Source organism: Myotis daubentonii, chromosome 2 (assembly GCF_963259705.1).
Source record: "Myotis daubentonii chromosome 2, mMyoDau2.1, whole genome shotgun sequence".
Classification (NCBI taxonomy): Eukaryota; Metazoa; Chordata; class Mammalia; order Chiroptera; family Vespertilionidae; genus Myotis; species Myotis daubentonii.
The window spans coordinates 109,395,873-109,410,392 of record NC_081841.1 but is presented as its reverse complement, the minus strand read 5'-3'; the positions used below and the strand labels follow the sequence as shown (position 1 = coordinate 109,410,392).

At 42.6% G+C, this 14,520-nt stretch overlaps 1 protein-coding gene across 4 annotated transcripts in view; it reads left to right on the top strand.

Annotated features, from left to right (window-relative positions):
• Positions 1 to 13,603, top strand: part of LATS2 (large tumor suppressor kinase 2) — a 91,800-nt gene extending 78,197 nt beyond the window's left edge. For all 4 annotated transcript variants that reach the window (XM_059684201.1, XM_059684199.1, XM_059684198.1 and 1 more), the window contains 4 exons: positions 2,273 to 2,855; positions 4,038 to 4,220; positions 7,882 to 7,988; positions 11,334 to 13,603. In XM_059684201.1, the coding sequence (XP_059540184.1) occupies positions 2,273 to 2,855; positions 4,038 to 4,220; positions 7,882 to 7,988; positions 11,334 to 11,828 (1,368 nt within the window). In that variant the 3' untranslated portion in view covers positions 11,829 to 13,603. The remainder of the gene's footprint in view (positions 1 to 2,272; positions 2,856 to 4,037; positions 4,221 to 7,881; positions 7,989 to 11,333) is intronic.
• The last annotated feature ends 917 nt before the right edge of the window (positions 13,604 to 14,520 follow it).

Genomic DNA, 14,520 nt, shown 5'->3' with positions numbered 1-14,520 from the left:
GGTTATGAGGGGAGGACTTGGAGAATTACAGGTGTTCCAGCCTCCCTTCCCCCTTCCCTGGACTGCAGGGATCAGCTATGACTGTACACCATGTGCCAATGGGAAAATTATCAAATGGGCTTTTATATGTTGTTATCATTAGCAAAGTTCATTAAGTTTTATTAACTAGTAACAAAATACTTTGGGAAGAGGTTTTATGAATTGAAATTGTGGGATTTATAAAGAAAAATATATCTAATAGGGATTCATTTATCCTTCCTTTAAGTCTATAATTAACAAGTAATGTTTTGGTTTTTTTTAATATGTTTTTATTGATTTCAGAGAGGAAGGGAAAGGGGGAGAGAGATAGAAACATCAATGATGACAAAGAATCATTGATAGGCTGCCTCCTGCACACACCCTCCTGGGGATCAAGCCTGTAACCCAGGCATGTATCCTGAACAGTAATCGAACCCTGATATCTGGTTCACAGGTCAATGCTCAACCGCTGAGCCACACCGGCCAGGCAGCAAGTAATGTTTTACTTGACACAAAACTGCTAAAGGAGGTAATTAATGAAACTATTTAAATTAAATGTTACAGTAAATTAAATCACATTAAGCAATAGTTTCAAGTCTAAAACTAAAATTTGTACTTTCTATGCTCTTCCATTTTCATTGATTTTTTTTCTTTTATGTTTTTTCATTTTTCCCTGAGCTTTTATTAAAATACTAGAGGGCCGGTGCATGAAATTCATGCACGGTGTGTGTGTGGGGGGGTGTCCCTCAGCCCAGCCTGCATCCTCTCCAATCCGGGACCCCTCAGGAGATGTCCGACTGCTGTTGTGGGGTCGGGCCTAAACCAGCAGTCAGACATTCCTATCTCAATCGGGGACCATTGGCTGCTAACCCCTTGCCTGCCTGCCTGATCGCCCCTGACCACTCCACCTGCCTTCCTGATGCCCTCAACTGTTCCCCTGCCAGCCTGATCCCCCTAACTGCCTAACTGCTCTCCCCTGCTGGCCTGATTGCCCCTAACCGCCTCTGCCTCAGCCCCGCCACCATGGCTTTGCCCAGAAGGACATCTGGTCTAATTAGCATATTACCCTTTTATTAGTATAGATTAGGTTGCTGCCCAGCCGGTGTGGCTCAGTGGTTGAACATCAATCTAGGAACTAGGAGGTTAGGGTTCAATTCCCAGTCAGGGCACATGTCTGGGTTGCAGGCTTGATCCCCAGTAGGGGGTGTGCAGGAGGCAGCCAATCAATGATTCTCTGTCATCATTGATGTTTCTATCTCTCTCCCTCTCCCTTCCTCTCTGAAATCAATCAAATATATATATCCTATATCAGTGATGGTGAACCTTTTGAGCTCAGCATGTCAGCATTTTGAAAAACCCTAACTTAACTCTGGTGCCGTGTCACATATAGAAATTTTTTGATATTTGCAACCATAGTAAAACAAAGATTTATATTTTTGATATTTATTTTATATATTTAAATGCCATTTAACAAAGAAAAATCAACCAAAAAAATGAGTTTATGTGTCACCTCTGACACACGTGTCATAGGTTCGCCATCACTGTCCTATATAATAAAACCCTAATGTGCAAATCGACTGAATGGCAGAATGACTGGTCGCTAGGATGCACACTGACCACCAGAGGACAGACGCTCAATGCAGGAGCTGCCCCCTGGTAGTCAGTGCACTCCCACGGGGTGGGGGGTGGGGTGGCGCCACTCAGCCAGAAACTGGGCTCACAGCTGGCTAGCGCAGTGGCAGGTGGGTGGTAAGGAGCAAGGGGTCCCAGACTGTGAGCCCCAGACTGTGAGAGGGATGTCTGACTGCCAGCTTAGGCCTGATCCCCCCTGAGGGGTCCTGGACTACGAGAGGGCACAGGCCAGCCTGAGGGATTCCCCCCCCCCCCGCCCAAGTGCACAAATTTTGTGCACCAGGCCTCTAGTATTTCAAAAAAATTAGGTTGTTCTTAGAGTTCCAGGAATTTTGTGGTCCCCTTTCCACAGATTTTTGTTCATAGAGATTTCCTTTAGTTTTTAAGGGCCTAAAGTCACAGAGAGATCTATTTTGTCTTCCCTTTGGATTCTGGATTTGTGTCTGTATATGGACATAAAGAACAAAATGGATTGTTCTCTTGCTTGGAGTATATTGGGTCCATTCTCCTGTCTTCTCATTCTTGTAGGTCAAGTCAGGGTCCTGTCAGTTCTAGGGCATCTCCTGCCAGCTATTTTCTGTCAGGGTTCCTCTGATATGACCCTTATTTTCTTTCTGTGCAGGCCGGACTCTGTGAGGCTGAGCAGGAGCAGATGAGGAAGATCCTCTACCAGAAGGAATCTAATTACAACAGGCTGAAGAGGGCCAAGATGGACAAGTCCATGTTTGTGAAAATCAAAACCCTGGGGATTGGTGCCTTTGGGGAAGTGTGCCTGGCGTGTAAGGTTGACACTCACGCACTGTACGCCATGAAGACCCTGAGGAAGAAGGATGTCCTAAACCGGAATCAGGTGGCCCACGTGAAGGCTGAGAGGGACATCCTGGCTGAGGCAGACAATGAATGGGTGGTCAAACTCTACTACTCCTTCCAAGACAAGGACAGCCTATACTTTGTGATGGACTACATCCCTGGGGGCGATATGATGAGCCTGCTCATTCGGATGGAGATCTTCCCGGAGCACCTGGCCCGCTTCTACATTGCAGAGTTGACTCTGGCCATCGAGAGTGTCCACAAAATGGGCTTTATCCACCGAGACATCAAGCCAGACAACATTTTGATAGATCTTGATGGTCACATCAAACTGACAGATTTTGGTCTCTGCACTGGATTCAGGTGGACTCACAACTCAAAGTACTACCAGAAAGGTACTGTCTTAGACATACCACACCTGCTTTACACATCTAGACACAACTGAGCCATTTAAGGCAACTGTTTCCTGCCCTGGTGGCTCCTAATCATTATGAAATTATGTGTCACTCCATCCTATATAATAAAAGGCTTATATGCAAATTTTCCCCTTGGGAGTTCGACCAACTGGGAGTTCAACCGCTCCCTATGATGTGCACTGACCACCAGGGGCCAGCATGGAATGAAGGAAGGGCCCGGCCGGCAGCCAGCTGCCAGGGGAAGGAAGATCCCAGCCGGCAGCTGGAAGGCCCTGATCGGCTCTGATCACCGGCCCGGCCTAGGGACCCCACCCATGCATGAATTCATGCACCAGGCCTCTAGTTATTTTATAATTTGGTGTGACATCCTTTTCTCTCTAAAGATATGTGTGAGTGTATTTAAGTTTTACTATGATATTTTTAGGCCAATAGGCAATGAGATGCCATGGGGCCTTTGTGAGAACCATCACTCTGCCCTAAATAAGCCCTAAAAAAGAAGTTTTACAAACTCCCGAGGAGTATTTGTACAGCCAGCCTCAGGCGTTCCACACTATCTGAAGTATCTGCAGTATCTGTAGAATCTGTAGGTGTAGATATGGATATAGGTATGATAATAGTTAACTCTGGTTCCTGTAGTTCTGCTATTTTGAAAAATCAAAAACAGCTGGCCATTATTTATGGCTTGGATTCTTAAAGTAGTTATTTTAATACTGTAGCTCAGGCTTCAGTTTTTATTTTAACTTAAAACTAATCCTAAACCATTTAATTTATTCCCATTTTCTGGCATTTAAGTCATTTTATTATCACATTTTTAAAATCCTCTTATGCTTTTCCATGCTCATCTTAAAGCACATCCTGTCGAGACTGACCTGAGATGGGCGCAGAGTTCCCTCAGTTATCCAAGCCTCCAGTGCAGCCTGCAGCTGCTGTCACCACACCCTTGCAGCCTGCAGCTGCTGTTTCTGCCATGTTGCTGTGTTCATTTCACATGGGGTCTCGGACCCAAGACCTCAGGCCACCCTGCAGAGCAGTTGGACAGGGTTTTTAGTGTGTCAGGAACTGAATTGAATTACTCTTCAGTTTGAAGCTATGGGTTTGTTGAATAGTGAATACTTTGTTTTGTATTCTCTTCTTTTGCTTCCCTGATTCCTGGTGCAAAAGGGAGCCACATCAGACAGGACAGCATGGAGCCTGGTGACCTATGGGATGAGGTGTCTAATTGTCGTTGTGGAGACAGGCTGAAGACCCTGGAGCAGAGAGCCAGAAAGCAGCATCAGAGGTGTCTAGCGCACTCCCTGGTTGGGACCCCAAATTACATTGCCCCGGAAGTGCTCCTCCGAAAAGGTAGGTGCCTCAGGCACTCGCTTCAGGCATTCCATGCTCCTGCTCCAGAGTTGTGGAGCCAGAGGACCTCTGATTCTCTCCAGCCCCAGATTTCTAAGACACTGAATATTCCCACTGTAACTGTGTACCCACGGAAGCACGTATCACTTCCTTTTGGAATTGCTCTCGCTCCCAGGGTGACAGAAGACATGCACCTTTAGGCCAATCTTTGCTCATTTCTCCTTTGACTGGGAAGTGAGAGACTGAGTGGAGGTGTGGACTTTCTACCTGGAACCCAAGAGAATCACTGCAGAACTGGTTTGACAGTCATATGATAGAAATAACTCTGAGGGTCATAGGGACTCTATTCAGTCTGCCTAAGCCAGACATTTCCAGGCTCTAGCTGTAACTTTAAATTTTTTTAAATTTAATTTTTTTTCAATTATAGTTTACATTCAATAATATTTTGTGTTAGTTTTAGGTGTAAGCACAGTGGTTAGGCAATCATATACTTTACAAAGTGGTCCCCCTGATATTTCAAGTACCCACCTGGCACTGCTGTACATAGTTACTACAATACTAGAGGCCCAGTGCACGAAATTTATGCACTGGTTTGGGGGGGTTGTCCCTCGCCCAGCCTACACCCTCTCCAATGTGGGACCTCTCGGGGGATGTCCGACTGCCTGTTTAGCGGGCCTAAACCAGCAGTCGGACATCCCTCGCACAATCCGGGACTGCTAGCTCCTAACCGCTCGCCTGCCTGCCTTCCTGATTGCCCCTAACCGCTTCTGCCTGCCAGCCTGATCACCCCCTAACCCAGCGGTTCACAACCTGTGGGTCGCAACCCCTTTGGTGGTCGCCTAAGGGGTCGCCTAAGACCATCCTGCATAGCAGATATTTACATTACGATTCATAACAGTAGCAACATTACAGTTAAGAAGTAGCAATGAAAATAATTTTATGGTTGGGTCACAACATGAGGAACTATATTTAAAGGGCCAGAAGGTTGAGAACCACTGCCCTAACCACTGCTCTGCTGGCCTGATTAACACCTAACTGCTCTCCTGCCAGCCAATCACCCCCAACTGCCCTCCCCTGCCTGCCTGGTCGCCCCCAACTGCCCTTCCCTGCAGGCCTAGTCCCCCCCAACTGCCCTCCCCTGCTGGCCTAGTTGCCCCAATGGCTCTCCCCTGCTGGCCTGATCTTGCCCCCCAACTGCTCTCCCCTGCCAGCCTGATTTCGCCCCCAACTGCCCACCCCTGACGGCCTGATCTCGCCCCCAACTGCCCTCCCCTGCAGGCCTGATCTCCCCCACAACTGCCCTCCTCTGCTGGCTAATTTGGTTCTGATTGGTCAGTTCCTATGCCAGTCAGTGTCAAAAGCTCTGCCTCCTAGACAGCCATTGGCTCCTCACAGTTGACTCAGATTTGGTTCTGATTGGTCAGTTTCTATGCCAGTCAGCGTCTCTAGGCCTGTCAACAGGGCCTGATCAGAAAGGCGGGGCTGATCAGCAGCCCTGGTGGAGGCCTGGAGAAAAGTGGAGCTGTGGCTGCTGGCGAGAAAGAGAGGCAAGTGCTGATCAACAGCTGCCACAGAAGCTACAGATCAGACTCTGCTTCTCTCTTCAGGCCTCTCTTCTGACCTGATACGCAGCCCCCTCAGCAGTCAGTGCTGGGTCGCCACAGCAACCCAGCACTGACTGCAGGACTGACTTCGGCTGGTCGAGCCTCCGGTCGTGACAGACCCAGGGTTTTTATATATTAGAATCATTGACTATGTTTCCTATGCTATACTTTACATCCCTGGGACTATTTTGTAACTGCCGATCTGTACTTCTCAATCCCTTCACATTTTTGACTCAGTCCCACAGCCCTCCTCCCCTCTGGCAACCCTCAGTCTGTTCTCTGTATCTATGAGTCTGTTTCTGTTTTATTTGTTTATATTGTTTTTTAGATTCCACCTACAAGTGAAATAATAAGTTATTTGCCTTTCTCTGACTGACTTATTACACTTAGCATAATACCCTACAGGTTCACCCATGCTATTGCAAATGGTAAGATTTCATTTTTTATGCCAAGTAATATTCCATTGTATGTATGTGCCAAAGCTTTTTGCCCAAGTTTCGAGCTGGGTTGTACCATCTCTAGCTGGTTATTGAGTATGACAGAAGACAAATATTCTTTTCCTCCAGTTCTCCCTTCTATTCCAGAAGCACCGTGAAGGTCCGATTTGGGGACATGGTTGGCTAAAAACTACAAGTGCTTTGTAAAATTGGTCCTGGATGGATGCTCTGTTCCATCAAATATGGCAGCTAACTGAACACCAAAGGAATCTTCCATTATTGACCTGAGTTTGTGCAATAAATTCAGGATTGGTGGCCTATCTCTTCACATGTGTTGTTTCAAGTCTTTGCAGCCACCCAGACTCGGTTCAAGTCTGTTTTCTTTGTTAGCTGTGGTAATCCAAAGCAAGTTAATTAACCACTCAGAGCCACATCTATAGCAATAACCTTGCTGCCCAGTCACACTCTAAGTAGGAGGAGGGGTTGCCGGACTGTGGGGGACAACATCCTCTCCAGTATCCAGCATGTACATTCTCCAGGAACCAAGGGTAGGGTCAGTCTGCAGCCCCCAGTGCCAGATGGACAGGAAGGAGAAGGATGGAGAGCACCGAGGAGTCTGAAGGAACTAAACTGGCAGTACTGCCAGCAGGTCTTAGGTTCCAGTTCATACTTAGAAAGGGTTAGGTGACATAAGACTGGAACATAGATTGCACTGGGGCATGAGGCCCTAGTGGGAAAATGGGAGAGAATCAGAAAAAAAATGAACTGCTCTGCAACTTCTTGGGGCTGGCTCTGACTGAGCTGCAGGATGTCCTGCTTCAGCTCTGTTTTGGGAGCACTGTGAGGAAGAGCCTGGCTGGCTAGTGCCTCACGCAGAGATCATATCTTCACTGACAGTTGTTCCCTTTGCCAAAGTGCTCCCTTTCCTCCTCCTCTTCTCCATATTCTTCAACTTTCTCCAAACCGCCCAGGAAAGCCTCGCCAGAAAGCCCTCATGACAGGACACACTTGTTCACAGGTCTTAACACTTCTTGTTTTGTGGTTACTACTAATTTTAATTTGTATCTGTTTGTAGATTCTTTAAGAACTTAAAATTCTGGTTAGTATCGCTAGTAACAACAACAGTAATCTTTTTTTTTAAGTTTTTTAAATTTACTGATTTGAGACACAGAACCATCGATTTGTTGTTCCACTTATTCTTGCATTCATTTGATCCCCACTGGGGATCGAACCCCCAATCTTGGCATATTGGGACAATGCTCTAACCAACTGAGCAACCCAGCCAGTGCAACAGTAATCCTTTTAAATTAAGTTATTTTCTTATTATAAAAGCATCCTGTGACACACCAGTGACTGAAAATAAGAAAAAGGACAAGTGACCATCCTCCTCCCCACATGAAGACTGTTACCACCCAGCACATGCCCTTTCCAGCCTTTATTCTGAGCCACACATGCAAGGAGACTCGTTTTGTGTAGGGTGGTTTTCTTTTATGTAATGTGTGCTGCTCGAACATGTTTCCCCACATGGCAGTAAAGTAATACTTGAGGATTTGTACAGTTCCTTTCCGAGAAGAGCACATGCCCATACTGGAATTGAAAGTGGCCTTGTCTTTCTTTCAGGGTACACTCAGCTCTGTGACTGGTGGAGCGTTGGAGTGATTCTCTTCGAGATGCTGGTGGGGCAGCCACCCTTTCTGGCCCCCACTCCCACGGAAACCCAGCTGAAGGTAACGAAGGAAAATGCATCTGCTTGCTGCAAACACACATGGTTTTCGGACCTTTTATTCTGATTGGTGTAGGAATCTCAGTTGTACATAATGGGAGTTTTTAAAGTATTGTTTACCTATTTTGAAAATTTTTATTATAATAAGTAAAGCCCCAGAGTTAGACTTGAGTTTTGTTGTTGTGGTTTTATCCTCTCCTGAGGATCTTTTTTGATTTTAGAGAAAGAGGAAGGGGGAGAGAGAGAAACATCAATGTGAGAGAGAAACACAGATCCATTGCCTCTCGTACTTGCCCGATCTGGGATTGAACATGCAACATAAGTATGTGCTCTGACCAGGAATTGAACACACAACATTTTGGTGTACAGGATGATGACACTAAGCAACTGAGCCACCCGACCAGGGCTAGACCTGAGTTGTGAAATACAGTATACATGTGTATGAAATTTTACTTGAACCATTTGGTCACCTGCCATCTTAGTATTTCTAAGTGAGAACAAAGAGAAGCGGTAAGGCGTGGTCCGATCTAGTTTCCACTGCCATTTTGCCCACTGTGCAACAAAAGAAAACTTTATAAACTATCTCTGAAATAAATCAGCTTATTTATTTGAGTGCTATATCATTACTTTTTGCAAATTATAAGCTATGAGGTTAGGCTAGGTGTGCATATTCCTAATGTTCACTTATTTAATGTAACTAAATAATTAGTTTTAGAATGATGGCCATTTATTCTCTGACATAAATTATTTGATTACTTAACAATGATTGAATTGAGAATCTGATGAAATCTTTGTAATTTCTCAGACAGTGCAGTTACCCATTGACACAAGTTTACTAATAATTCTAGGAAGAATTCATGCCCTGAAGTTCATGGTAGACCCTAATTTAATAGTCTCTTAGTTAGAAGAACCCTAAATTAAGACTTGGTTTCACGCCAGTAACAAGAAAATTGGAAGTTAACGTTATCTGTATCATCACTGAATAGCTAAACCACTCACTAATTTGCCTGCATAATCATAACCCAGTTTCTATTGTGATAAAATGTACCATTTTAAACTATTTTTAAGTGTGCAATTCAGTGGCAGTAAGTACATTCACAATGTTGTGCAACTGTCACCACTGTCTATTTCCAGACATTTTCATCTTCCCAAACAGAAACTGTACCAGCGGTTCTCAGCCTGTGGGTTGCGACCCCTTTGGGGGTCGAACGACCCTTTCACAGGGGTCGCCTAAGACCATCAGAAAACACATATATAATTACATATTGTTTTTGTGATTAATCACTATGCTTTAATTATGTTCAATTTGTAACAATGAAATTGGGGGTCACCACAACATGAGGAACTGTATTAAAGGGTCGCGGCATTAGGAAGGTTGAGAACCACTGAACTGTACCCATTAAACAATAATTCCCTATTCCCCCTCGCCCAACCCCTGTAACCTCTCTTTTACTTTCTGTCTCTATGAAAATGACTGCTCTGGGTTCCTCAAATACTGTGTGAAATCACACAGTATTTGTCCTTTTCTGAATGGTTTATTAATCCATTCAAAGGTCATCCATGTTGTCTCATTTGGAAGAATTTCTTTCCTTTTTAAGGCGGAATAATATTTCATTGTACATATAGACCACATTTTGTTTATACATCATCCAGCAGTGGACACTTATTTGGTTATTATGAATAATGATGCTATGAACATGAGTGTGTAAATAAGAATTTGTTTGAGTCTTGCTTTCAATTTTTTTGACTATATATCCAGAAGTGGAATTGCTGGGTCATATGGTAGTTCTGTTTAATTTTTTCACAGTTTTCCATAGTGGCTGCACCATTTTACATTCCCACCAACAGTGCATGTGGGTTCCATTTTCTCCACACGAACACTTCTCCGCCCTCCCCCCCCCCCCCCCGCCCTCCCCCCCCCCGCCCCCTTTTTCTTTAATAGTAGCCATCCTAATGGTGGCTGCACTTCATCCTAGTGAAGTGATATCTCATTGTGGTTTTGATTTGTATTTCCCTAATGATTAGTGATATTGAAGCTCTTTCCATATGCTTACTGGACATTTGTATGTCTTCTTTGGAGAAATGTCTGTTCAAGTCCTTTGCCCTTTTTTAATCAGTTTATTTGTTTTGTTGTTGAGTTGTAGAAATTCTTTTTATATTTTGGGTATTACCACCTTATAAGATACATGTTTTGCAAATATAGCCTTCCATTCTGTGGGTTGCCTCTTCATTATGTCATCAGTGTCCTTGATGAACAAAAGTTTTAAATTTTTATGAAATCCAATTAATATATTTTTCTTTTGTTGCCTGTGTTTTGGTGTCATATCCAAGAAATCATTGCCAAATCCAATGTCATGACGATTTTCCCCTATGTTTTCTTCTAGGAGTTTTATAATTTTAGCTCTATTAAAACCACTCAGGGTTCGACCAACCCTCCCACCCACACAGCCACCTGCCTATATACCTCACCTGATGCTCAGTCACCCATGCAGTAGACAGTTATGTTTGCCTTATTTTATCCTGATTTAAAGCATGAACAATAAAGTCTTTTAGCTTTTCTCCTCACTATAGACACATCTCTGTTACAAATGTATTTACTGAGCATTTAGATGGCTGGTATGCGTGGTTGAGCATCAGGAATAGGAGACCAAGGCCATAGGGTAGGTCAGCTTTCTTCTCCGTGAGGTTGCTTTTTTTATTCTTTAAACATTTTTATTGATTTCAGAGAGGAAGGGAGAGGGAGAGAGAGATAGAAACATCAATGATGAGAGAGAATCATTAATCAGTGGCCTCCTGCATGCCCCATACTGAGGATTGAGCCCACAACCTGGGCATGTGCCCTGACAGGGAATCGAACTCCAACCTCCTGGTTCATAGGTCGACACTCAACCACTGAGTTCCACCAGCTGGGCGATGTTGCTTTTTAAATTACAAAAACCCAGCAGACCATCTCTTGGCTACAATAAGCATTGAGTGAGAACCATGATGGTTCAACAGAAATCTGTTGCCATAGCTAAAGCAATGACTCAGAAAGGGTCAGTGTCTTCATTTTTCTGGAAGGCACAAAATTCTTTTGCTAACCAGTCTTTCTGATAGAAGAAAATCATTCTCTTTTGGTCTGTATTTGGCTTCAGCATCCCAGGCCTCAACTGTGTGCCCCAACCTAGAACACTGACCTTCAATAGCTGATCAGATCCACAACTGCGCTTTCTGAGTCTATCCTGACTTTTCTTCCATCATGAAACTAAAATTATTTAAAAACCACATCATCACATATTGTCCTAGAACTGCCCATACAGGCTTTGAAATGTTGGAAGAAACTAAAACTTTGGTTCTATTGTCTCTTGAGGTGATAAACTGGGAGAACACGCTCCACATTCCAGCCCAGGTCAAGCTGAGCCCTGAGGCCCGGGACCTCATCATTAAACTGTGTTGTGCTGCTGACCACCGGCTGGGGAGGAACGGGGCTGACGACCTGAAGGCCCACCCATTCTTCGTCACCATTGATTTCTCTAGTGACATTCGGAAGCAGCCAGCCCCCTACATTCCCAAGATCAGCCACCCCATGGACACCTCAAATTTTGACCCCGTAGATGAAGAAAGCCCTTGGAACGATGCTAGTGAAGACAGCACCAAGGCCTGGGACACGCTCACCTTCCCAAATAACAAGCACCCTGAGCATGCATTTTATGAATTTACCTTTCGAAGGTTCTTTGATGACAATGGCTACCCCTTCAGGTGCCCAAAGCCTTCAGGAGCAGAGGCGTTACAGGCTGAGAACTCCAATTTGGAAAATTCCAATCTGGTGGATCAGACTGAAGGTTGCCAACCAGTGTACGTGTAGACAGACTTGGCACTGACGACACCCAGGTGCCCATGGCTGGTTCCTTAAAAGACCTGATGGAAAGTTAGGGCAGCTTTGTTTTCAGTTAACCCATTGATTACTTCACTTGAAATTCTTGTCTTCACTAAGAAACCCAAAACAAAAATGCTTTTTAAAAAGGACTCAAGTATAGCATCTCTTCATTTCTAGATTCTGGTTGATAAGGGGGATGGTTGTCAATATGGCTTTGAATTGGCTTTTGAGGACCTTCACTGTATTGAAACAAGTTTTTAAAAATTTAGTACAGTTTAAAAGAGCACTTATTTTGTTTATAGTCATTTTTATTACTAAGTTATAAGGATTAACTCTGACAAATTATGCTGCTGTCATTTTATACATTTGTATTTTATCACAGCACTTACATTTAGGAAAAGAAATAACTGAAGAACATGTGATAAGAAATCTCTGTGCAATAACTTAAAGAAAGATAACACTGTTTTGATGTTACTGATACCATTTTATTCACACAATGGTTTTGGTTTTATGTTTTTTCCTGCATTTCAAAATTGTGATATGTTAAAAGCTGCTTTATTTTATTATAATTTTTTTCTTTTTGCATATTATAGTGTCATAGACAGTGTGAGCAAGGTGATTCCATGGGTGTGATTTCTGATGTCTGATGTGTAGAGAATGTTGCATGAGTTGGGTCTTCTATTATAAATGACCATGTCTTGCCATTCACAGCAGGTTCTGTGAAGATGTTTTTATAAAGTATCTATAAATGAGACATTGTAGACAGTGTGCGATGACATGTATGGGTGACTTCACTGTGATTGTATCCCTTACTGTTTTGTTAAAGAAATGCAGGTGTGTAACTGAGAAGTGACTTCTGTGTGTCTTGGTTATGGCTGGATTCTTTGGAGGCTAAACTTAAGAATTTGTCATATACTAAACTTGTGATTAATTTAGCTATGCCAAAAAGTTTAACATTAATCATGGAACTCTGTCTTGGTGTAGCTGATGTATGGAATCCAACAGCTGCCACCCTACTGTCACCAGATGGGCCCCGTCAAGAGGTCTGCCTGACGCCATTCATCCCGCTGTCAGACAGCTTCAGTCTTACCATGGTGAAATGTAGTAATCTCGGCATTCTTTCACTTTTTTTTTAATTGTGCTTTGAAGTGTCGATCTTAACTTCATTTTAAAAATACATTTTCCTCATCTTTGTAAAACAGCAAGGATTATTTAAAGTAACATTGGAATAAAAAAATTAAGCCATACAATTTTCTTAGATGTGTAGATGCATATATATATATATATAACTACATAGATAAACGTACAAAATATTTCTTATTTCAAATTAGTATGATTTTTATTTAAAGTGATATATATTTGAGTAAAAAGTTCAGTTATTTTTTGCTTTTTAAGAATCTGTTGCATCATATTTTCATTATACTCCACATATTTTTTTCCTTGATGTTTTCAGCACAATATACTCATTATTTAGTGTATATCTAGGCAACAACACTTACAAGTTTATCAATGTCTAAAAAAAAAAGGTTCCTGTGTACCGGTTTACATTTTGAATGAGTGGCAACCCAACATCTGCTGTGCTTATACCGTAACTGTCAGTATTTCCGTGACTTTACAGTAATACCATGTTGTTATTTACAGCATTCTGACACACTTTTATGTGGTAGGTTCTTTCTCAGGAACTCAATTTATTATTTATTGATATATCATTGCCTTTGAAAAGCTTCTATGGCACAATTTATTATTAAAATTTTGAATATAAACCCCTTGGTGTGTGTCATTGGAATGTGTGTATTATTGGAATTTGTAAGTTCTTGCATTTATCAATGTCATATGAGACTGTTAAAATAAGTTTTTTGTATATCATTAGAGAAATGAAACTTTATACATACACAGCACAAGAAAATATGTGTATACTTTTTTGCCTCTTTTACACAAATGGGAGAATTATGCATATTTTCTTGCATCTGTTTTCTTGGCAATTTAAACCAGCACATAAAGAAATTCTTCACCCTTTATTATTACTGTGTAATAGGCCACCATGAGGGTCTATTATAATAAGACCAGTCTTATATCAATGAACACTTCACTTTTTCTGGTCTTTTACTATTATAAACTGTGCTGGAATAAATAACCCCTTATAGCCATCATTTTGTGCACATGCAAGTAAATATGTAGGATAGACTCCTCGTGGTGGAATTACTAGGTCAGAAGCTAAGTGTCTGTGTGATTTTTATTGCAAAGTAGTGCTAAGCATTAGTGGGAGGAACCTCCAGATTTTCTCCTACACTCCCTGCCAAGTGGCTTAGAATGTCCTTTACCTGTCTGTGTGGACCGTTTCTCAGGGTCAAGTTTGCAGTGAGCAACCTCAGGGCTGAGGTAACGCGTCCTTTGAGGACCAAAAAACAGGCTTCCTAACTGCTTGCTGTAAGAGGGGCAGCTCCCTGAGCCTCAGCAGAGTCCATCTGGGCCTCCTATGCTTCCCTGGGTTCTTTTTTTTTCTTTTTTTTTAATTCGAACTTATTTAATTTCATATTTCTTTCTATACCTATAATTATGCTATTGTTAAATAAAATTAAAATGTCAATCCACCTATTTTTTTCTTCTTTTGTGACCTTTTGCACACAAAGTTTATCATTCTGACATATAAACGTCCTCTTCAATCTTGACACTTTTTTTT